The sequence below is a fragment of the Notothenia rossii genome (genome assembly GCF_949606895.1).
Source record: "Notothenia rossii genome assembly, chromosome: 6".
In the NCBI taxonomy this organism is placed as follows: domain Eukaryota; kingdom Metazoa; phylum Chordata; class Actinopteri; order Perciformes; family Nototheniidae; genus Notothenia; species Notothenia rossii.
Window position 1 is genome coordinate 6,188,088 of NC_136909.1, and position 26,078 is coordinate 6,214,165.

Sequence of the window (26,078 nt, forward strand, 5' to 3'; positions counted from 1 at the left end):
AAGTCAATGGAGAGAGAAAGATTATCTTTCGATCCCGTTTGAATTGTGCCACGAATTACACATATGATGTTTGTCAATTTAAAAGATCATTTTGCAAGTAAAAAAAAAAATGTATGTCGTAAAACTTTGAAGTAACACTTTTTTTTTGTGTGAAACGCTGAATGAACTACAACTCTGGTCTCGCAGACTCTCACAACAACACACGTCACCAAGATGGCCGTCGCTACTGTCTTGTCAAAAAAGTGATTGTCTACCCTCACTATCACCACAATGATATTAGAAGCTGTTTCTCAAACAATGAGAGGGAGAGCTCTCTGCTGTCATACAGAGATAACTACAGCTCGGTGAGGTAAGGGACTCTGTTTAGATAGTTAACTTTAGTCTAATTATCTCAGTGGGTCTCAAACGTTTTGGTCACCATTTATCAGAATAAACGAAAAACAGTTATGAAATACTATGACAGTAAAACAAGAATACAGTTTAAAAGGGGAGTGATTTGTAAAATATCCATAAAGAAAAATAAAATCTGTTTACAGTTCTGTTTCATATGGTTGTTGAGAGATGTATCCTTACATTAATTTTGCTCTCAAAGTGCACCAGGTTAATACATTTAACTTCAATATTTAAAAAAAATCTTCCCGGGGGAGCATGCCCCCGGACCCCCCGGAGGTGAGGACCCCCCCCCCCCCCCCCACTTGTAAAATAGCACTTTACCTCTTCTTACACCAATATGCCATTTTATATGCTGTGAGCTGATTATCGAGCCTTCATTGTAAAAGTTGCGGGTACACTGTATGTGCGTATTCCACTGTAGCGCCCGGTACATTAATGGGAAACCCTAGTTTATATGTTCAATACATTTGTAACACTGTACAGATGAACGTTTCTTTTTTTCGGATCACCAAAAAAAAATCTCACTCCAAGCTGAACTCAAATGTTAGCAGGCAGCCCTGACAAAAGATCGCAGATGCTAATGTAGTAGGGATGTGCATCTCCATCACTGAGGCCGATGCGATGCGCATCTCGATACGTTGCCACGATACGATACATTAGCGATACCTTTGAAACACCAGGCGATGCGATACGATACGATTCACCCCTGTTGCGATACAGTTCGATATGATTTGATTCAAAATTATGCGATTCGGGGCGATACGATGCGATTCAACACGATGCAAAAATAATGATACTTCAATATGGTACGACAGAGGATTTTTGTTTTATTCCTTATATGCAGCAAATCATACATTAACAAAAAAGTGCTTTACATATTTGGTACTACACATCCCATCATGCCGTTTATTTTTTTTACCTTTAAAAGCTCTCCAGAGTACAATTGTATAACACCTCACAGTTAAACAATGTAAGGATGCATTGCTCATGATTAACAATGTGCAAATAACAGCTACCATAGAGCAATGCCCATACAGCTGCCAGCCTGATGTGCTTAACACTCAGAGGCTAACTCACCAGTGAGCAGAAAGCAGTGGTTTCTATCTGAACAATAAAGAAAACAAATAACCTTTCACAAACAGGTATTTCATAACTGCTTACAGTAAGGAAGACATTTAAATTATTATTGGCCGTCACAGGCTGCTGTAAGCTAAACACCTCTCTCTGACAGAACACCTCACTGAGTGATATAACTCATATGTCTCACTTTCAGGTTTCTCTTTTCAGCCGCAGACCCCATGTCGCCTCTTTATGTGCGTCGCTAAGTTCCTCGTACTACTTGTGTACTTTAAAGCGGCTCGGCATTGTTAAAGGCCATGTAATGCATCTAACACAGGTGTTTTTTAACATGTAGTTTAGATATCACCAGAATAAAAATAAATAAAAATGTTTAAAGTTTCGTCATAATTAAATGACATATACGTTAAAAACCGATGTTGGTTCCGAAGTTTGCAGAGTACGCCCCCGATCACTCCCGAACGAGCGGTGACGTCACACGTGGCAAACATTGCCATTTGATCAAATCAGTCCAAATGGCAAGCAACGCGATAACGTCAGACAGCGACAGCGACAGCGATCATTCAAGCTCAGATTCGGTGGGTTATCTGGATTCAGTTACAGAAGTAGAGAGTGAACCAGCTAGCCTTTCACTTCAAGGCATCTTGCCTTATCAGTACGAGCCTCCTGCCCGGTAATCGAACAACGAGGCAGAAACTTGTGAAAGAGAAGCGGATTCCGCAGCCGGCGAGACTCGAGTCGGCAATACTGAATGGTAAATTCTGTTTTATTTAATTTGACCTGCACTAAATGTCGATCTTAATTTGTCATCTGTTCCTCACACGTCCGGCAGATATTGTTTTGTTTTTTAATGTTATGTACAATATTCAGGTGTACATGTCAATGCTGTGAAAGCATGCCCACTGCAGATGAATGTGTATGCTGCAGAGAGATCTGGCAGGTGATGGAACAAATAGACAGTTTGCAACCTACTGACCAGATAGCAGAGTCCTGCATCGGGTCAGGTATCCGCGGGTACCCGACGGGTGACCCGCAAAAAAGGTGATTTGCGGGTGGTATTTTTTCAAACGCTTTTTTCCGGGTTCGCTTCTGGGTAAAACAAAGATGATGCGGGTCCGGTTGCGGGTGTTGCATAATAAATATATTTAAACAATAATAATTTAGTTTAATGTTTAAATCCTCAGACCTCTCCTCCGCGGTACCGAGCATAATCATAACCTCTGCAGCGCATCTATCTGCTGCTGAGCGCACCACATTCTGAATGGCTGAGGTGAAGCTCTCTAGCGGAGAATACAGCATTTTCAATAACTCTTCCTCAAGAGCGAAATCCAACGTCTGGGAGGCTTTTGGTGTCATCCTAGATGGAGAAAATAAACAACATCCCAGGCTTTTTGAGCCAAATATGCAACTGCGTGTGTTAATAATTGCACGTTGTCACTGCTTATATATATGCGGGTTCGGGTCGGGTTGCGGATCATGTGCCGGCGGGTCGGGTCGGGTTGCGGAACTAATTGGCAATATGTGCGGGTAGCGGGGCGGGTTCGGTACTGCACGTCACGGGTGCGGGGCGGGAGCGGGTCTTGAAAATCAGACCCGTGCAGGACTCTGCCAGATAGAAGACACCGACGAGAAACCAAGGTGCATTATTAGCCACCCAGGCTTTAGAGAAGGCTGTCTCAGTGTTTGGACACTGAAAATAGCGTATCTTCAATACAAACAACAACACAGAGCAGTTGATGGCCCACTACACCAGTAAGTAAATATTGATTGACCCAACTGCCTATTGCAGCTTTGCTTTTATATAATACTTTTAGTCGCTACAGATATGGTACACTTTTAAAGATACCATTAAACTCTTTCAAGCAGTCAAAAACAGCTTGGCTTTTATTTTTTCTGTGTATGCAAGTTCAATGTATGCTTGGGAAAAGAAACAACTACACATGTGAGGAAATATATAAGAGGTCTATGATTCTGTCAAGCAGTCATGTATAACCTCATATTTATTTTGTACAAGTAAAATACAAATATCATGTTATAAGCCAATTTGTAACCATTGCTACATAATAGTACTACATAACGTTTTATTTTTCTCCAAATATATTTATAATCTGTATACTTTTTTTTCATTAGGAAGTATCGATATACAGCTTATCGACAGTTTGTACGTTGGTGCTGGGGTGTACTCGGCCCAAAAATCAGAGTCCCGCTGCCTGCATGTGCTGTAACCGAGATACGGAAGACTTACCCTGAACCGGGAGGCCGCTATCAGGGATTTCAATGGCCAAATCTGTAATTTGACATAAGTCATGCAGCTGAACTGGTTAAAATGGTTTCGCATGATGTAAATAATTTACAAAGTACATCATTTACAATATTATTTTTCCAAAGAAACATGTAAATATAACAACATTTTCCAAATCGCAAATTTGTAAGATTGTATTAATTTACTGTTTGATAAATAAAAAAGGGTTCTTTTGTTAATTTTTCACTTGTAACATTTTATCTTTATTGCAGTGTACATTAGTCTATTTTGGTATATGTGCGAGCCCACAAATAATTAAAAGTGGTAAAAATAATAAAGATATTCAGACGTAATTCATTTTTGGCCTTACTTATTTCACTTCAACTTTTATATATTTCAGTCACTAGGCAAGTTCACTGTACTCTGGTGACATTTAGCTCAAGCTGGCATAACACCTGTAGTAACTTAATTCTGACCCGAGTTTTGTGCACAATCTTCCAGCACCCATGATCAATGTTTATAGCAATCAGGAAACATTCACAGCTCACAACTACACATCGCTTCCCCATCATGAATTGTTAGATAAAAAAAGTTTAGCGAGGTCCAGTTACACATATGTTGAGCGAAAATAGCGGAAGGATACAAAACAAACAATCCAGACGAGGCTGGTGTTTGCCACGTGTGACGTCACACAGCTGGGTTAATGGCTGGCAAGCTTTTTGCTACCGGAGCGGAATAACACGGGAAAGTGGCACACATTTCATGTTATTTGGGGGGTATTTATGGAAAGAATCATTGATGTTGATATGTCAAATGAAACAGTGGAAAGTGATGAAGCGATTTATTAACACAGAATAACATTTATTTTGGACATTACATGGACTTTAACAATTTGCGAGTGATTTTTCAAGTTGACCGTCTGTAGTATATAGTGCCGCGCACATATACCATCAGGACGTTACTGATGGGGTGCGGCTGCGGAGTGATACTGTGTGTATGCAAGTCCGCATCTAGGACGGATCTATGTATCATGGCTGTAGACCTGTTAAGTAATAAAGATACCTCATACAAAGGTCTACGGATACCTTATTACTCTCCATGACCTGCGGTCAACTATATAGCATAAATGACTATTACACCGTCTTTCTTGAACAATCCGAAGTGTTGCCAAACGTTTGATTTGTAGGTATTTTTCGGTGCGCTGTGTTTCTCTTTCTCCTCAACTTCCGTGTGTGTTGATAACTGAGACTCTCGTTCTCTGTAGTGGCGAAGCAAATATCAAAGATCGTCTCTGCTGAGCGTTGACAAGATGAGGGGATTTTATATGAATGAATTGTTTTTTTACCGATGCAAAGACGCTACGCAATCGATGCATCGCGAGTTCAACCCAAACTGTAGCCGATGTGCACTCTTTCAACCGGTGCACTCGCATCTTGAACGTTTATGCCGGTGCACCGATGCGAATCGGTGAATCTTAACATCTCTATAATGTAGCGTTTGCGTTAGCATTTCTCCCCCGGGCTTAAATGGTGTATTATAGAATGATCACACCGGTGTGAAAGTACTCTTCAAAGGGTTCACAAAATATGACTACTACTCTTACTGTTTAACATTTTGGGTTACTTAATGTCACGTCATGTCATGTCATGTTAAGGCTAATAAAAATGACAAGGCTGTAATGCTAACTAACGTGCTAGCTACTAGCTAGGTAGCTAACTTGATCCAGCCACTCCTGGTCCTCTCATCAGACGGGAAGCAAAAGAACGAGCAAGACCCATTGCTGGTATGATAACAACCTGGTACTAAGCACACAGGCATCTTGTTAAAGTTATCTTATCTTAGCTATCTCTTATATTTAGCGGAGGAAAACAATTGTGACATCAGTTATGACAACCCTTTTAAATCTGCTCTCCCCTCTGACAGCTGTCATTTCAGGTGACTCGGCGCAACCCTCCTAACCCCATTTTCACCTCCTGTCCCTCTGAATCCAGGGTCAAGCTAAGCCACTCCCCTTCAGACCGAACCCAACCATCCATTCACCACCACCAGGGTCTAGACCCCGGGGGGTTTCATCGGATCGGTTCTCCCCTCCCGAATGATACTCCTGCACAACGGGGCCTAATCGCCAAAACTCCATCACATTCATTTGTTTATTCCTGGTAATAAATATGTATTCTTACATCAAAACTGTCTCTCCCGATTGAACTGACACGTACGCACTTTGAGCGATAGAATTACTAACAAAGCACTTCTATACTAATAAAGGACTGGCTTATCTAAAGCCAGTTGAGCAGCACTTGAAATGTTTTAGCTCTATGAAACCTGATGAACTTATATGATTCTGTTTTCTTCAAGGTTATATCTTCCTGGTCGAATGTACTTATTGTAAATGCAATGTAATGTAATTATGTAATGTACGAGGAATTTGACTTGATGTCATGGTGCATACGTAAAAGTAAAATTTTTTTTTTAAAACACAGATAGCGAACTATTTTAATAAAACTATAATAACATTAATGTTTTAAAAATAATAGAAAATATAGTAAAAAATAACAGTATTTACATAGAAATAGTAACAGTATTTGGTGACACTTTATATTAAGGTAGCCTACACTTATTCACCATCAACTAGTTGTTAATTAACACATTAGAGTCAAACTACTAGCGTATTTGTTATGAACCAGAATTCACTTTAAAATAGTTAGAAATACCTCATTTTGAGTTATTTAGACACAATTAACACTTATAGCTTCATGTCTTGTTACATAAGAATAGACCATATTTGTTAGGTGTTATTAAGGGAGGATTAATATTCGTGTGGTACTGCTACTGCATATTGAGTATATTAAGACCCAAACTCATGTACAACGACTTCCTTGCAATAAATGAGCACTAATTAGAAGGTTATTGAGGAAAAACTCTCAACTAATGGCCTAGTACTTGTAGAATATGGTCATTTAGAATAAGGTATTAATAAGTGTTTAATACTGACTAATAATGAGCCAATATACTGCTAATATGCAGGTTAATTAACAACTAGTTGATGGTGAATATGTGTACCTTGATATAAAGTGTTACCCAGTGTTTATATAGAAATGTGAGCATGAGTCGTACCTCTCCTCCTCCTCGCTGTCCTGCAGCTGCTGAGCGATCTGCCTCATCTGCTCCTTGCGGACGTAGTCTCTGACTCGGTACATGGCGGCGTCTCTGCAGAGCTCCCGCAGGTCGCTGCCCGAGTATCCCTCCGTCCGCTCTGCGATCTCCTTCAGATTGATGGCATTGCTCAGCTGTGTGAGAAACAGAGTATTATAGATTAATCACAATCAGGTTTATTATCAGCAGAGGTGGGAAGCAGTGGAGTACAAATACTTTGTTACTGTACTTAAGTACATCTTTCTGGTATCAGTACTTTACTCCACTACTTATTTTTCTGAAGACTTTTTACTTTGACTTCTTACATTTTGAACAAATACCTGTACTTTCTACTTCTTACATGTTGAACTCAAATACCTGTACTTTCTACTTCTTACATTTTGAACACAAATACCTGTACTTTCTACTTCTTACATGTTGAACTCAAATACCTGTACTTTCTACTTCTTACATTTTGAACACAAATACCTGTACTTTCTACTTCTTACATGTTGAACTCAAATACCTGTACTTTCTACTTCTTACATTTTGAACACAAATACCTGTACTTTCTACTTCTTACATGTTGAACTCAAATACCTGTACTTTCTACTTCTTACATTTTGAACACAAATACCTGTACTTTCTACTTCTTACATGTTGAACCCAAATACCTGTACTTTCTACTTCTTACATGTTGAACCCAAATACCTGTACTTTCTACTTCTTACATGTTGAACTCAAATACCTGTACTTTCTACTTCTTACATGTTGAACACAAATACCTAAACTTTCTACTTCTTACATGTTGAACTCAAATACCTGTACTTTCTACTTCTTACATGTTGAACACAAATACCTAAACTTTCTACTTCTTACATGTTGAACACAAATACCTAAACTTTCTACTTCTTACATTTTGAACTCAAATACCTGTACTTTCTACTTCTTACATGTTGAACACAAATACCTGTACTTTCTACTTCTCACATGTTGAACCCAAATACCTGTACTTTCTACTTCTTACATGTTGAACTCAAATACCTGTACTTTCTACTTCTTACATGTTGAACACAAACACCTGTACTTTCTACTTCTCACATTTTGAACACAAATACCTAAACTTTCTACTTCTTACATGTTGAACACAAATACCTGTACTTTCTACTTCTCACATGTTGAACCCAAATACCTGTACTTTCTACTTCTTACATGTTGAACTCAAATACCTGTACTTTCTACTTCTTACATGTTGAACACAAATACCTGAACTTTCTACTTCTCACATGTTGAACACAAATACCTGAACTTTCTACTTCTCACATGTTGAACTCAAATACCTGTACTTTCTACTTCTTACATTTTGAACACAAATACCTGTACTTTCTACTTCTTACATGTTGAACTCAAATACCTGTACTTTCTACTTCTTACATTTTGAACTCAAATACCTGTACTTTTTACTTCTTACATGTTGAACTCAAATACCTGTACTTTCTACTTCTTACATGTTGAACTCAAATACCTGTACTTTCTACTTCTTACATGTTGAACTCAAATACCTGTACTTTCTACTTCTTACATGTTGAACACAAATACCTAAACTTTCTACTTCTCACATGTTGAACCCAAATACCTGTACTTTCTACTTCTTACATGTTGAACACAAATACCTGTACTTTCTACTTCTCACATGTTGAACCCAAATACCTGTACTTTCTACTTCTTACATGTTGAACTCAAATACCTGTACTTTCTACTTCTTACATGTTGAACACAAATACCTGTACTTTCTACTTCTCTCATTTTCCAAACAGGCTGGTTCCTTTAGTCTGAATGTGTGTTTGGTGGCGTGATCATTATTATTTAGAGTCATTGCGTGCCTATTGATTTGAACACGATCCGTGTATCCATCATTTCCTGGTCTTCTCTAAAGAAGAGGGACCAATGGAAACGTTGTCATGTTGCCGTTGTTCAGCATGGAAACATTCATTAGCTAACAATGGCATTATTGTTCTATTAATATAAAGAGAGGTCAGGTACTCTTTAAAACAGCTGCTAGTTATGGGTACTTTTTACTGAAGCACATTTCAAAGCCTCTTTACTTTGACTTGAGTAAAGAAGTTTAGTCAGTACTTCTACTTTCACCAGAGTATTTTTAAACACGAGTATCTGTACTTCTACTCGAGTAAAGGATGTGGACTTTTGCCATCTCTGATCACCAGGTAGGTTGACACGTACGAGGAATTTGACTTGGTTTCGTGGTGCATACAAAAAAGTAAAACAAAAATAAAAAACACAGTGAACTATTTTAAGGAAGCTATAATAACATTTAAAAAATATAGTAAAATATAGCAGTCATCTCCTTCAGATGAATGCCATTGCTCAGCCGCATAGAACAACAGTGTGTGTGTGTGTGTGTGTGTGTGTGTGTGTGTGTGTGTGTGTGTGTGTGAAACAGAGTATTATAGATTTAGCCTGTTAGAGGTCTTCTTTAATGTGATCCGACAGTGAAATACAGTTTTGTTTATAGTGTCGTGGACAGTCCCCATTAATCAACTGTCACAAAGAACAGTAAATGTCCCCGGCCAGATGATAATGGACCCATTTTTAAAATCACAACACATCAACAGCATTAGTTATAAAGAAAGGACAAAAGAGAATAACACAATGCAAACAACACGCGTCACATATAGCACCTCCCAATAGAAACGAGGGGTCCGTGATCACAACATGTAACACACACACCATCTCCAACACAGACGAGTGTGCGTAGTGTTTTGATGTATGCATGTCTTTGAGGGTGAAAAAACGAGGACATCACATCTTACGTTTTCTCCCGCTAAAATCAGCTTCAGGATGTCTTGTCTTTGTCTCGTGCTCTGCAGAGACAGAAGGATAGCGGTTCTTTAAAGCATATTCATGAGCAACCTTTGGATGAAAAACAGAGAGTACCAAACAATCAGCGACTCATGACACGTTTATAGACTCTCCCTTCATCAGACACCGTCTAAGTGACACTTCACCTGCCTAATGGCTGTCATTCTTCTCATTTACTGTTTGCTCCTGCACCAGCAGCACATATGTATTTATATCTGACAGCTTTTTAATGTCCCGGGTTAAAGATTTACTTTGTGCTTTTTGTAGTTTCACCAGCAGCCATAACACACGCAGTTTAAGCTCTGCTGCTTTACTGTGTGTGGATTAAAGCCCTCCTTTAAAACGCACCATCACTCAATAGATTAGCTGATAATGAGACAAGAAGTGGGATTAAGTGGAGTTACATATCTCTCATTAGATTTTCATTTAAGTATATCCCCATCGCACTTTTATTGTCATTAGACAGTATAGGTACTATGTAATGAAATGGTTTCTCTGCATTTGACCCAGTGTTAGGAGCAGTGGGCTGCCATTATGTACGGCACCAAGTCTAGGGAACGGTGCCTTGCTCAGGGACACCTCGGTAGCCCTTGGTCTTGCCGGGACTTGAACTGGTGACCTTCCAGTTGCCAAGCCAAGTCCCTGTATGGACTTCGCCACCACGGCCCACACACATTTGTAGAAGTACACACGTTAAGGATATAGACCAGGGGCAGTAAACATGGACGTATTACATACTGTATGAAGGAATGGGTTTAGATAACATTATATTTGGAGATTTGATTTGATAAGATTTAAAGAAACATTTGTATGATAACATTGTGTTGGCTTATACAGAGCCATTGTATATGTGTGTTTATTATATGTTATCTATTTTAAACCAATGTTAGACAGATGTAACGAGTGTTTTATGAACATTAGGTCGTTATATTAGACTAGTTTTAGGGTTCTTGGTTAGGTGTTTTGAAGCTTGTAAAAGTCTCTGTATACAGAAACTCTCTCTAGTGTTGGTAAGATATATTTTAAATATTTCCTCTTTCTCAAGCTTCAGATAGCTTTTCCCTTTGAGATATTTCACTTGTGCTTGTAATTTTATTTACTTGAAGACACGGGTTATCGAATTACTAGAGCGTTTAGGTGATTATTTTGGGGTGACAAGACGAGACATTGCAGAGACAGTCTCAAAGAAAACTAAAGCGCCAGCAGCTGCTACATCTGTATGCACCTTGGATCCTCACTAATGTCTAAACACTGCTGGAAACAAAGGTAAAGGGCGGCTGCTGAGTCCCGTGCATTACCCAGTGGAGGAGTTCTGTATACCTGTCAACGATTGGCTTAATACACTACAAAAACTCTAAATCTTGCCAAGTGTATGTGTCTAATATTTAGTCAGAATATGTCTCTACACCTTCTGAAGACACAATAACTTCAGAAGTGACACTGCAGTGAGATATCGGGTCTTGTTTTTAGACACTGCATCATCTTGTTGAGTCAAAAAATCTTATTTTGAGTTGTATTTCAGATGAAACACATTTTTTTTTACATATTTATTAGAAAATCACCAACTGACATCAGAAAACTGAACACTTTGGAGCATGTGCGGCTTATATTGTTACACAACATTTCCTGATTCTGGCCAAATACAGTTCCAAATGAGTTCTCCAGCTAATTACAAGATCTGATTTATCTAAATATCCCTTCTTATTTCAAGAAACCTAACCAAGCTAATGTTCACTTGTTCTATTGGCAGATTTTTTTACTTATTTCAAGTGAAAACCGCTTGTTTTCATTATTGTTTCACTTGTTTTTGGAGCAGTGTTTGTTGGAGTGTATCCTACTGGTTTAAACCCTGTACTACTTAAATGAGATGTCAATGGTTTGTGCTGGTGAAAGTGTTTGTGTCTTACTGGCAGGCCAACATAAAACGTGGCGGGCATCCTGCGCAGAATGGCTGGATCTACATCCTGTGGTCTGTTAGAGGCTCCCATCACCATCACCTACAACCAGAAGAATCACATGCAAGGTTATTTATAAAGCACAATTTAACAACAAGGCAACTCAAAGTGCTTTACAAGAAACATTGCATTTCAAAACGGTCACTAAAAGCTAAGATAATACTTTAAAAAACAAGTGGAAATTGGGTGACACAGGTACAGAAATACAATAATAGGTAGAGTGCAGGGAAAGATATGACAAGTTTTTTGATTTGATAACAGGCTGAGGCAAAAAGAAAAGTCTTAAGCCTGGATTTTAAAGTATTTAAAGGGGACCTATCATGCAAAATGCACTTTTTGATGTCTTTTATACATAAAGATGTGTCCCCGGTGTGTCGGGGAACTCACGCAGCGTCAGAAAATAAAACTCTCTTTTCCTCCGTACCCAAATCTCTAAAAACGGGGGAACAACGGAGCTGATCCAGATTTGCGTCCGATATGACGTCATATCTGAAATGTGGACCCACGGCCCTATCAGAAACGTTGCTATCAGAAACAATGCAGACTGTTTTGGACGTAATATGGTCGGTGTTCACATTAGCATCGCTAACACTCAGAGCTAACCTGTACTGGAGAGCATGTGTGTGAAGAAGCAGGAAGTAAAAAGGAACTCACCTTGTGGTATAACCGGCAAGAGAGAAAGCCTTTGAGCTCCATACTGTTTCAGAGATAATCCTTGATAATCCATGATATGTCGTTTCATCACGGCAGTATTTAGTTTAGACAGTAGCTGCCGGGTCCCGCATGAGCTCAGACCCCTCCTTTCTTATCAATTTTTTTTTTTTAAGCTTTATACCCCAAATCAGCACTTTAGAAACAGGAAGTGAAATAGAGGGATATGAGGCATGGCTAGAATGGGTGATCTGTTTGGTATTTTGAGCAAAACACTTCATAGAGATGTTTTTTATATATTTGTATATATCTGAGACCTATGCTATTGCCTACAAATAGCATGATAGGTGACCTTTAAGAGTTTTAGCAGACTTGCAGTTTCCTGGTAGTTTATTCCACATATATGAAGCATAACAACTGAACAATGCTTCTGTGATTAAAAACCAAACCTAGTATTGTCTTCAAACATAAAGACCTGCATACATGTTGATGTAGAAGAGACATGAAGAAGTGGATTTTGCATAATAGGTGACCTTTAAGAGATGACAGAAATCCTACCCATTCAGTGCCAGTGTGACTACAGCTGGTAGATACATTATAATAAAGACTCCTGGTGGTGTTACCTGCGTGGTGGAGGAAGTGTCCAGGCCGTCCCACAGGCTCATGAACTGGGCCTTCATCATGGCCGTGGCCTCATGGTCCAGGCTGGAGCGGTTCCTCAGAAACGAATCTGACACAGGAGACGAGGAGGACATTCTTATTTTATTCTTATTCTTTCTTAGGATCCCCATTAGCACTAGCATGAGCATCGGCTATTCTTCCTGGGGTCCTCACACACACAAAACATATATAAAACTAAACGGCTCATAATTTAATGCAATTTACAGTGCTATATGAAGTGAAAACAAAAATGGTCTTCCACAGTTCAATTTTACTTTATAATATTGAGATAATTTTTAGCAACCTTTTGAAATGTACTTGAGAAATAAAGATGGAAACAGCATTTACACAACACATGACATACTAAGATCAGTAACATCAGGGACATTTCGTGGGGATGAAACATGAACGAAAATGTGAAATCTTGCCAAGTATATCCGTCTGATTTCTGGTCAGAATACATCTTTACACTTGATAATGAATATTGAAGAAGTAACAATGCAGTGAGATACAGGGTCTTGTTTTTAGACAATGAGTACAAAGTAAGTATCTTGTTAACTCTTATTTTGAGTTGGATCTCGGATGAAACAAGTATTTGTTTACATGTCACAACGTTTTCAAGCTGCTGTGCTATTTGTAAAAGATGGATCATCTTGTATCAAGAAATACATCTTATTGATTTTGAAAAACACATTTGTATTAGAAAATCACCAACTAACATCATACGACAGAAGACCTTTGAGCATTTTCTGGCTTATTTTGTATCATAACATTTCCTGAGTCTGGTCAAATATAGTTCAAAATGAGTTTTCCGAGTTAATTACAATATCTAATTTATAGAAATATCCCATCGTATTTCAACCTACCAAGCTAATGTTCACTTGTTCCTTGTTTTCATTCTGTTTTTAGAGCAGCATTTTTGTCAGTGTCAGCATTCTGAAATCATTTATTTTTGAAAAGGTAAAGATAAATCACATCTGACAGTTTAATAAACTAACACCACATGGTCATCAGACTCACCAATCTCATCGATGAAGATGATGCAGGGCTGGATCTTGACAGCCAATGAGAAGACGGCAGCGGTGAGCTTCTGTGATTCGCCGTACCACATGTCCGTCAGCGTGGACGCCTGCAGGTTGATGAACTTACAGCCCGATGCTTTGGCTGTTGCCTTGGCGATCATCGTCTTCCCACATCCTGGAGGACCAAACAATAAAACACCTGCGAGGACAAAGAAAAAAAAAAAAATTAGGAAAAAACTGTACATTTGAACCTTGTAGAGATTTAAGAAGTAGTACATTATACAGTATGTCTAAATATTACATCCTGTTTGAGCAAAACGACAGAATGTACATTTTTACACATGATTTAACAGTTTATAGACCTTTTACTTTAAGTGTTTTAATGCACCTAAACTCCTCAAGAATTCAGACGGATTGATTGAAAGGCATTCGCTGTAAAAGAAAAAGTGTTTTACTGAAGTTACATGGAGTCAAATGTGTGGTAGAACTCATTTTTAAGTGTTTAATTTGAGCTCCAGTCACTGTCATTAATTCCTATGAGTCAAATGTAAGGACATTTTGACTTATATAAACTATAGGAATATTATTTAAAGGCAAAATCCACTTCTTCATGTCTCTTCTACATCAACATGTGTCTCCTCTTCTTCATGTCTCTACTACATCAAAATGTGTCTCCTCTTCTTCATGTCTCTTCTACATCAACATGTGTCCCCTCTTCTTCATGTCTCTTCTACATCAACATGTGTCCCCTCTTCTTCATGTCTCTTCTACATCAACATGTGTCCCCTCTTCTTCATGTCTCTTCTACATCAACATGTGTCTCCTCTTCTTCATGTCTCTTCTACATCAACATGTGTCCCCTCTTCTTCATGTCTCTTCTACATCAACATGTGTCCCCTCTTCTTCATGTCTCTTCTAAATCAACATGTGTCCCCTCTTCTCCATGTCTCTTCTACATCAACATGTGTCCCCTCTTCTCCATGTCTCTTCTACATCAACATGTGTCCCCTCTTCTCCATGTCTCTTCTACATCAACATGTGTCCCCTCTTCTTCATGTCTCTTCTACATCAACATGTGTCCCCTCTTCTTCATGTCTCTTCTACATCAACATGTGTCCCCTCTTCTTCATGTCTCTTCTACATCAACATGTGTCCCCTCTTCTTCATGTCTCTTCTACATCAACATGTGTCCCCTCTTCTTCATGTCTCTTCTACATCAACATGTGTCCCCTCTTCTTCATGTCTCTTCTACATCAACATGTGTCCCCTCTTCTTCATGTCTCTTCTAAATCAACATGTGTCCCCTCTTCTCCATGTCTCTTCTACATCAACATGTGTCCCCTCTTCTCCATGTCTCTTCTACATCAACATGTGTCCCCTCTTCTCCATGTCTCTTCTACATCAACATGTGTCCCCTCTTCTTCATGTCTCTTCTACATCAACATGTGTCCCCTCTTCTTCATGTCTCTTCTACATCAACATGTGTCCCCTCTTCTTCATGTCTCTTCTAAATCAACATGTGTCCCCTCTTCTCCATGTCTCTTCTACATCAACATGTGTCCCCTCTTCTCCATGTCTCTTCTACATCAACATGTGTCCCCTCTTCTCCATGTCTCTTCTACATCAACATGTGTCCCCTCTTCTTCATGTCTCTTCTACATCAACATGTGTCCCCTCTTCTTCATGTCTCTTCTACATCAACATGTGTCCCCTCTTCTTCATGTCTCTTCTACATCAACGTGTGTCCCCTTTTCTTCATGTCTCTTCTACATCAACATGTGTCCCCTCTTCTTCATGTCTCTTCTACATCAACATGTGTCCCCTCTTCTTCATGTCTCTTCTAAATCAACATGTGTCCCCTCTTCTTCATGTCTCTTCTACATCAACATGTATCCCCTCTTCTTCATGTCTCTTCTACATCAACATGTGTCCCCTCTTCTTCATGTCTCTTCTAAATCAACATGTGTCCCCTCTTCTTCATGTCTCTTCTACATCAACATGTGTCCCCTCTTCTCCATGTCTCTTCTACATCAACATGTGTCCCCTCTTCTTCATGTCTCTTCTACATCAATATGTGTCCCCTCTTCTACATCAACATGTGTCCCCTCTTCTTCATGTCTCTTCTACATCAACATGTGTCCCCTCTTCTTCATGTCTCTTCTACATCAAAATGTGTCCCCTCTTCTTCATGTCTCTTCTACATCAACATGTGTCCCCTCTTCTTCATGTCTCTTCTACATCAATATGTGTCCCCTCTTCTTCATGTCTCTTCTACATCAAAATGTGTCCCCTCTTCTTCATGTCTCTTCTACATCAACATGTGTTCCCCCTTCTTCATGTCTCTTCTACATCAACATGTGTCCCCTCTTCTTCATGTCTCTTCTACATCAACATGTGTCCCCTCTTCTTCATGTCTCTTCTACATCAATATGTGTCCCCTCTTCTTCATGTCTCTTCTACATCAACATGTGTCCCCTCTTCTTCATGTCTCTTCTACATCAACATGTGTCCCCTGTTCTCCATGTCTCTTCTACATCAACATGTGTCCCCTCTTCTTCATGTCTCTTCTACATCAACATGTGTCCCCTCTTCTTCATGTCTCTTCTACATCAACATGTGTCCCCTCTTCTTCAGGTCTCTTCTAGATCAACATGTGTCCCCTCTTCTTCATGTCTCTTCTACATCAACATGTGTCCCCTCTTCTTCATGTCTCTTCTACATCAACATGTGTCCCCTCTGTGGAAAGAGACTCTGAAAGTTTCAGGAACAAAGATTCTCTCTCTTTTTGTCCTGATCCATTTCTATAAAAACCTGTCTGAAAATGAGCTGATCAGATTTTGGCCCCTTTATGATGTCATCATGATGTGTTGTCTTGTGTAACCATTAGCCAATCAGCAACCAAGGTAACCCCCACCCCCCCTTTTCACCTGAATCTCCTCCTAGAGCACCATTGAGTTCTTTTTAACCAAATCTCTCTCAGAGGGGCGTGGGGAGGGGCTCCTTATTTTCATCTAAAGTAACAGACAGAGAATCAGCACTTTGGAAACAGGGCTGAAACAGAGGGGATTATGGGTAATGCTGCAATGATCTGTTTGGTGTTTCAGCCAATCAGAGACATGTTCTGTATATATCTGAGACCTGGGATATATTGATGAAAAACAGTATGATAGGGGACCTTTAAAGTGTGTGATGCAGATGGAACATTTGGCCCTGCTTGCTGCATACTTTATAGAAGTTGCATGATGTAAACAAAGGCTGGAGATTAGTAATAGCACTAGATTCCCATAACAGCTAATTTTGGAAGCCGTTTCATCCTCAACTCTGTTTAAAGCTTTCTGTCAAACAGTAAAAACGTTCAACAGAGAGTGAAGTGTTTGTCTGCTGTCAGGCAGCCAAGAGGATAAATACTGTCAGATCTTTCTGTGACACATTGCTCAGAGGGTCCCGACCTTTTTCCTTAAAATACCTTTTTTATGTAAACTATTGAACCCTGACTAAGTGAGATGTGTTATGGATACTTCATGTTATAATTATTGATTTGTTAAACTTGACAAATAACCTAAATAATGAACATACTAGCTGCAGGATAAATGTAGAAAATCTGGCGTTTTAGAAATATAGTTTTTTTGCATGCATGATGTCGTCTTGCTTATTTTATCTTGAAAAAACTCATGCACGCTTACTAGGCTATTTTTCAAATTCTGTTTTTTCTTCACCTGACCCTTGACCATTGTTCTATTAGCTCTTAGGCTGTTTTAACTGCATACTTTTCTAAATCGGGACGAGGCGGTTTGACAGAGTGTCAAATACACATTACGGCCCGTCCACACAGCGGCGTGCATTGAAGCTTCAACGCTTCTGCCCATTCACTTTGAATGGGGTGACGTCACGCTTCGCCGAACTGCATTGTGGGGAGCGTAGCTACGCGTTGCTCGCGTCAAAAGTTGAACCATGTTCAACCATGTTCAACTTTTGAAGCTTCGACGGAAGCGTCAGCCAATCAAATCCCGTTTATGAAAATCTGCCAGTACAACTGCTAGCCAATCAAACGGCGTGTATGCTGCGAGAGCCATACCGCAGGTCATTTCTACATGTTCCATAAAATGGAGGAGAAAATAATCATTGAGCGAGTGAATCACCCGGTGCTGTATGATCAGTCTCTGTTCATCTACCGGGATACAAACCGGAGGAGCCAGGCATGGAGGGAGGTGGCAGAGATAGTTGGTGAAACTGGTAGGTTTTCTCCTGTTTGGGGAGTTTATATCCAGTTTACTTCGTTTTAACATTGAATGGACAGCTAGCAGGCATAGACAGTATATATAGCTAGCATGGAATGTTTTTTGCTTTGTATGTCGGGGGAGGGAGATTCATGTGATTGGTTGTTGGTCGCGTTGCTCACGTTGACTCCCCAAGCTTCAGACACGCCCACGCCCACGGCCAAGCGTCAACGCACGCTGCTGTGTGGACGCTCCGTTACAGTTAAAGGTGGGGTACGTAAGTTAGAGAAACCGGCTCAAGATACACTTGTTGTTATATTCCATGGAATGCTCTTAACATCCCGATAGCAATGAATATATGAAGAGCTTTGACAAAAATGTCATCTGTGGAAGCTGTAGCGCTGTAAAAAGCACGACCAATCATCTGAGCCGGCCCGGCTAAAGTAACTGGATGGCCTACCTGCCTGTCAGCCTTCCATCTGAGCACAAACTTATCTCGTGCCCTCATTGGTCATGTGCGCGTTCGTGTGTGTTTGAGGAGGGGCTCTGTAAGGAAGTGGCAGATTTCTTCCGGCTGTGTTTTTTCAAATTCTAGCGCACTCAAGCTGGTTTCTCCAAAATGACCTACCCCACCTTTAAGTGAAATACAATTAAAAATACATGGGAAAGGAGCTGTAACTCCTACACAGTTGACCTAATTGTCCAAATACTTTCTAAGAAGCACTGAGGATTCAATAATGTCATATCAGTGTTTGGTTTCCAATCCATTAGAATATCACTCAAATTACTACAAGAAGATTTTCCTATGTTGTCCTTTACTGCAATGTTAAGATAATGGATAACTTTCTGATTAGACAACATGTGTTACCTTTTGGCGGCTGAAAGAGTTTGGATCCCGTTAAAAGGTGTCTCTTCTGGAAGGGCAGGATGACGGTGTCCTGCAGCTCGTTGATCGTCTCGTCCAGACCAGCGATATCCCTCCAGGTCACCTGCAGGGCGGTTCGTATGGAGAGAGAGATCAGATATCAAGGCGCTTTAAAAGGTCCCCTAGTATACTGTTTTTCATCAATATATCACAGGTCTCAGACATATACAGAGCCTGTCCCTGATTGGCTGAAACACCAAACAGATCATTGCAGCATTACCCATAATCCCCTCTGTTTCAGCCCTGTTTCCAAAGTGCTGATTCTCTGTCTGTTACTTTAGATGAAAATAAGGAGCCCCTCCCCACGCCCCTCTGAGAGACATTTGGTTAAAAAGAATACAATGGTGCTCTAGGAGGAGATTCAGGTGAAAAGGTGGGGGGGGAGGGGTTACCTTGGTTGGTGATTGGCTAATGGTTACCAAGCCAAAACATCGTTATGACATCATAAAGTGACCAAAATGCATGTTGATGTAGAAGAGACATGAACAAGTGGATTTTGCACAATAGGTGACCTTTAAAATCAAGATGTCATGAATTAGGATTACAGCATTCACCATCATCGTCTGTGGATCAACGAGATGAGACGCTATGTTCATCTCGTAATCTGTCAGACTGACGCCCTCAACGCCGATCCTCCTCATCAGCCGTTCTGCCTGCAGAGGACCACACACACACACACACACACACACACACACACACACACACACACACACACACACACACACACACACACACACACACACACACACACACACACACACACACACACACACACACACACACACACACACACACACACACACACACACACACACACACACACACACACACACACACACACACACACACACACACACACACACACACACACACACACACACACACACACACACACACACACACACACACACACACACACACACACTATCAGAAGAAATCCTGGAAAAAAAGCATCTCCCTTGATTGATATTGAACAATGCCTTGTCTTTTTATGCTGCTGTAACACAAACATTTCCCAAATTGGGATCAATAAAGTACTTCTTATCGTATCGTATCTCTTGATCAATTATTGTTTTATTATTGTACTCCTATTGTGTTATTCTATATTGTTTTTGTTCCCTTTACAGCACTTTGGTCAACTGACTTTTGACTTTTTAAATGTGCTATATAAGTAAATAAAGATTGAGATTGAGATTGAGAACATCCACTTGGTTGCAATTTACACATTATTTATCTAATATATCATATTCCAATTGTGGAGGAAACTTCTGTGTAGCAATGCAGTGGGAGTCACCGACTCATGAAGGAGACACGGGACGAGCAGGAGTTCTGATGGCAAACACGGATCTTTGATACAAGTATCGGCCGGAGAAATTCACATCACAAGTCACGCAGTCAAAGGTTCTGACTGCACGGGTTGGTTGCCATGTCAAATCTGATCAGCCTCGCATCTTGGTAGACCCTTTAACTAGTTTTCAGAGAGTCAAATCCACATATTGGGGATGGCCGTAAACACTCTGTGGTGCTTAGAAGCCAGCGTTCTCACAGTCGTAAAAACCCCCCTGTGCCCGCCAGGTCAGGCCATAAAACCTGGTAGTATCTAGGCCTGTCACGATAATTAATTGTGTTGGACGATACATTTTTCTGGAAATTATTGCGATAAACCATAATATTGTCGGCACCGTTTTAAGACCATTTTAGACATAATGATAATATATAATAATAATTCAAGTACATCCTTTCAAACATAACTTTTTATTGAACATTCAACATTGCAAATGAAATGTGAAATAATATTAAAATATATAAATTCATAAATAAAACAAATTAATTAAATTATAAAAAATTAATTAAATCACACACAACCAAAACAATAAATTAAATAGAGTCAGGCTGGAAAACAGAGCTCTCTCTCTCTCATATATATATATATATGAGAGAGAGAGAGCTTTATAAATAAATAAATAAATATGAGCACACATTATCTCACAAGCAAAAAAAACCTCCTTAAAACAACAGTCAAGTGTACAGTCCACTGTCAAAGACCCAGATGCCTCAACAGGCCATATCCAAATCTTTTTTTCTAAGTTTTCGAGCAAGGAACACCAACATGTTTGCATTGTCGGGCGGGGGCTCTCCATCTCCAGCTGCCGTGTTTGCTCCCAGCTGGGAAAACGGAATGGGGTGGTTGTGTTTTAGGTGGTTTAAAATGCGTGGTATTGCCTGCTTTTGTCGCTACCTTTTTTAAACCAATGCGACACACCGCCCGGCTCATTCAAGTCCGTAGGTTCGCCTCGTTGATTTGGTTTGAATCCAAAATACTGCCACACCGGAGAATCGAGATGTGTAGTTAGGTTTTGTAACCAATTCCATTTCACTTTAAATTCCCCGCGAGTAAGTCACACGTTGTCTCCCGCTTGTCGCTATATTATTAATTTGGCTGCTACGCTGCTGCACGTGCACGCGGAGTGTCCTGACCTGGCTGTGTGTCAGCCCCGCCCCTCACAGCGCGCCTGGCAGCCACAACGCTCCAGGCTAAAATGCTGGTCACATCTTTATGCAAACGGCAATTTATCGAGCTCAGAAAAGTTATCGAGTCCATTTTTATTTATCGTACGATACGTCAATTTATCGATTATCACGACAGGCCTAGTAGTATCAACATACGACTGCATTATCACATTCCTTACAGGAGATTAGAAGCAGGGATGGACGTAAATGTCAACACACAGAATAAGTTAAATATCTAGGAGCAAAGACAGAAATATTCTTTGACACCAATTACTTGTATATAGACTCTGATTGCACTATTTCTATTTGATTTTATTTGTATTTACTTGCAGGATTGTATCAGTTGTATTGTGTCGGAGGAGCCTGTGACCTCAGATTTTCACTGCAGCTATGAACGAATGACAATAAAAGCCTTGAAACTTGAGATCTAACAGAAAATAAGTGCCTGTGTTCCACTTACCCTTTTCTTGGCTTGGCTCTTCTGTTTGGAGGTAGGGTCCATAGCGTCCATCGCCCATTTGATGCCGTAATATGTCACAGCGCCAAAGATGGTCAGCCTCAGAATCATGCCCAACACTTCATTTCTGGACAGAGGTCGCAGCAGGGCGTCCCGAGGGAGATCTTTCAGCAACATCTCTGCTGGAGCAGGTCAGTCCATCAGCTGGAGGAAGGGAACAGAGAGAATAAGTTCACTGAGTGAGAACCGAACCCGAAAATAGGAAACAGTTGGCATACATCTTTTACCAATGTTGTTCAGCTACCTGATTATGGAAAAATACATGATTATGGCAAAACTTAACTTAAATAATAATCACTATTATGGGTCCATAAAACATTTATTCAGCACTTTTGAATGCATACAGTACATGAATTCCAAGTCAAGTGCATTTTCTTTTCTCTGTAGGATAACTACAACAAAGTGCATTCAGAACAAAGCCAAGGTGCTTTAAAACTGCATAAACATCTAGGCCAGTTGGCCTACTACAAACTAGTGTAAATAAAGACTGTAACAGCCAGGCCTTCAACAACAACAAATGCACCTACAAGTTTGGTAACCTAACGTGTTGTTGTGATGACGTAATCAAAACGCGGTGACAAGCACGGCGCGCGACCATGCTCGCGGCTGGCTCACAGCCAACATGTCTGGCGCTTGGAGATATTTCAAAATATCAGAGAAAGAGGCGCGGATTGCGATTTGTAAAACGTGTTCAGCTGACATTTCTCGAGGGGGTGTAACTGCAAAGACTTTCACCACTTCGGGATTACTCCACCACTTGAAATCAAAACACCCGGACAAATATGCAGAGTATGATCAACGTAACCCTGTTCTCTGACATTCGGTCGAAAGGGCCTTTTTAACCATTTCGGTGGCCGAATATTCGGTGCGTCCCTGCTGAGAACTGCACACACTCGTCTGTGTTGGATATGGTGTGTGTGTGTGTGTGTTACAAGTTGTGATCATGGACCCCTCGTCTCTGTTGTGTGATTGTGATGTGCTATATGTGACGTGTGTTGTTTGCTTTTTATTGTTCACTTTTAACCTTTCGCCTCGATCTACTTAATCCTTTCTGTATAACTAATGCGTATTAATAGTGATGTATTGTGATTTTAAAAATGATTATCATCTGGCCGGGGACAACAGCTGGAAATGAGCAATGTTGGCCAAAGCTGCCCCATTTACTGTTCTTTGTGACAGTTGGTTAATGGGGACTGTCCACGACACTACAAACAAATAAACTAAACTAAGAAGAATTCAGACAGACACATAAACAACAACATAAGGTATAGTAAATAGCCATCAGGTTTGCAATGTAATTCTGCCTGGTCGTGTACTGATGCTCCACCCTGTGAACTATAATCCCATATTGCTGGAATTGACAAATAACACAATAAAATGTCCTCCTGTATTTAAACGTCAATATTTCAGGTTCAAAATCAAATGTTGTCCTGAAATCAAATACGCATATGAATGGCGATGAGGAGATTGAACCAAATCATAAAACTCATTTTTCGAGATATGTCGAGAATGTTAAATAAAACACAGACGCGAGAATACATTTGCATGTGGCCTTCCACTTTGTGGCATGATGGGGGGAACAATTACATTATCACATTTTTGGTAGATACTAAAATGCTTTAAAAAGCTTTGTATATAGATGTAGTCATCCAAAATGTCACAACATGTCACCTATTCTCCCAAAGAAGCCATATGCATCCTGTCTGTCTGTGAGTGTTAGTCTGTTTTTAGAAGCTCTCCTTTCTTTCTACTTTTCTTGTATTTTCTCACAACTCTTTACCTTTTATTGTACAATACTTTAAACTGCACTCACATCTGCACACTTATTTAATATATTTAACAATCCAAATATGTATGTATGTCCATTCAAATGGTCCATGTTTACTGTGATATCTTGTTTCAACAGTTACTGTATCACTTTAAATGTTTGTATTATTTTTACGCGTCTGAATTTCCCCACGGGGATAAATGAAGTTCCGTCTAATCTTATCTTATATGAAACAAGGCCTGTTGTTAGACTTAGGATGATGGGCAAAAAAATGACATTTCATATAACTTTATCACATTATTGGTAGATACTAAAATGCTTTAAAATAAACCTTTTTATAAACAATATTAATGATTGCATAAACAGATATATCAGTCCAAAATTGTCACACCAGTTCTCCTTAAGTTTTGCCATGTCAAAAACAGTATGCAAATGTGGCCGGTTAGCTCAGTTGGTTAGAGCGTGGTGCTAATAAAGCCAAAGTCGCGAGTTTGATACCAGTACTGCCAATAATTGATTTTGAAGCGGTGGTTTGAGGAGACTTGCACTGGAAACTGGAGGGTTGCTGGGTCGAGTCCCGATGCGAACAACACTGCCGAATTGCTCAATTTAACACATGACATAGCGCTTGCCGAATTAAAGAGTAATATGGGATGATTAAATAAGATGTATAAAAAAAATGTTGCATCAGCATAACACAAAGCAAGGCGTTGCAAATAATAACAAATTAAAAGAGTAGAAATAAACAATTCTAAAATAGAAACATCTCAAAATAGAAATAGAAACAAACCAGCATTAGAGAGTAAGAAAGATATACTGATGACCGTTCAGATAACACATATATAAACTGACTGACAAATAAAAACACTATTGGAGGGCCATTATGGTTGAAAAAAGTATTTTGAGGTATGGACTTTAATATATTTAAAGAAAATTATTAAATGTTCACTTTTCTGAATGGAGGTTAGTCGCTGGTCTCCATGGTAATAAACGAGTCCTTTAGTCAGAATCCGAAATAGGTTTACGTATAAGAGGAATTAGTCTTGGTGTATACAGTCAAAGCCATAACATAACAATGCTAAACAACTATTTTACTATAAACTATAATAACTTTAAAATATAGCAATATTTACATGGATTACCAGAACAATAAAATTAGAGTTACATCTAATATGTGCAGTATTGTATGACAGGTGGAAAGACGTGCGGGTATAAGAGGTAGCTTTGCAGCAGTTTGCCGTTACTGTCAGAATCCACTCATAAAGCTACATTACAGCTCATTTACACACCAAAACAAGCCAGTAGTTTACGATTAAGTAGAGATAGAGTTAGTGTTCATCCATGATTTACTACCAAGAAAAACATCCTTTTGATTCACCAGTTAGCATCTCTGAAGCTAACACAGCTGCACCTAGCAACGGTCAAACGGTCACTTTAGCCGTTTGGCATTTTGATTAAAAACCCAGGCTGAATAAAACACTTTACACACACTCTGTATGCTGTCTGACACACATTAACACTTAACTCGTAAGGAAAAAAAGACATTAATTATACTCACTGAAGACGGGAATCAAATACCAAAACACTGGCATTAACGGTGCATCATGTTTAGTAACTCGGGTAGGAATAAACACTTTAGTTCCGGGATTTGTTCGTTCCACCTTTTCTTCCTCTTCTCTCGGAATATTGGCGGATCGCATTATTTAAAGGTGCATACCGCCACAAGTCAACAGCTTTAACATCTGATATACTGAACCCTGGTGTTCATAGCAAAGAAAGAAAGGTACAAAATGGTGTCATGCAAACATTGGATTGTAAAATATTTAGGAGGTTTAAAACTGGTATTATTTCAACATATGAAAAGGTGTGCAATGTGATGCTTAGCAAACTCAAAAAAAATATCAGGTCCAGACTTATGATACAGTTGTTTTCGGTAGTATTGGTTAAATATATTAGTTTAACCTTAACCAATGCTGATTTAATTCTAAGACTTTCTGCACACATCTCTCTCAAATAGATTTAGAAAACAATACTGGAACGCCTTTTAAACAACAAAGTATTTAAGACAAAATTAAGCGAAAATATAGTAATCTAATAAGAGTGCATTGACGTAGATACGTTGTGCCTC

At 39.5% G+C, this 26,078-nt stretch overlaps 1 protein-coding gene across 1 annotated transcript in view; it reads right to left on the reverse strand.

Moving 5' to 3' along the window:
- atad1a (ATPase family AAA domain containing 1a) overlaps positions 1–25,615 on the reverse strand; it is a 36,233-nt gene extending 10,618 nt beyond the window's left edge. The window contains exons 1-9 of the mRNA XM_079690058.1: positions 25,509–25,615; positions 22,126–22,326; positions 19,709–19,807; positions 19,098–19,218; positions 14,011–14,211; positions 12,954–13,060; positions 11,632–11,721; positions 9,676–9,726; positions 6,827–6,999 (exon numbers count right to left, since the gene is read on the reverse strand). Of these exons, the coding sequence (XP_079546184.1) occupies positions 6,827–6,999; positions 9,676–9,726; positions 11,632–11,721; positions 12,954–13,060; positions 14,011–14,211; positions 19,098–19,218; positions 19,709–19,807; positions 22,126–22,299 (1,016 nt within the window). The 5' untranslated portion in view covers positions 22,300–22,326; positions 25,509–25,615. The remainder of the gene's footprint in view (positions 1–6,826; positions 7,000–9,675; positions 9,727–11,631; positions 11,722–12,953; positions 13,061–14,010; positions 14,212–19,097; positions 19,219–19,708; positions 19,808–22,125; positions 22,327–25,508) is intronic.
- Positions 25,616–26,078: the final 463 nt, after the last annotated feature.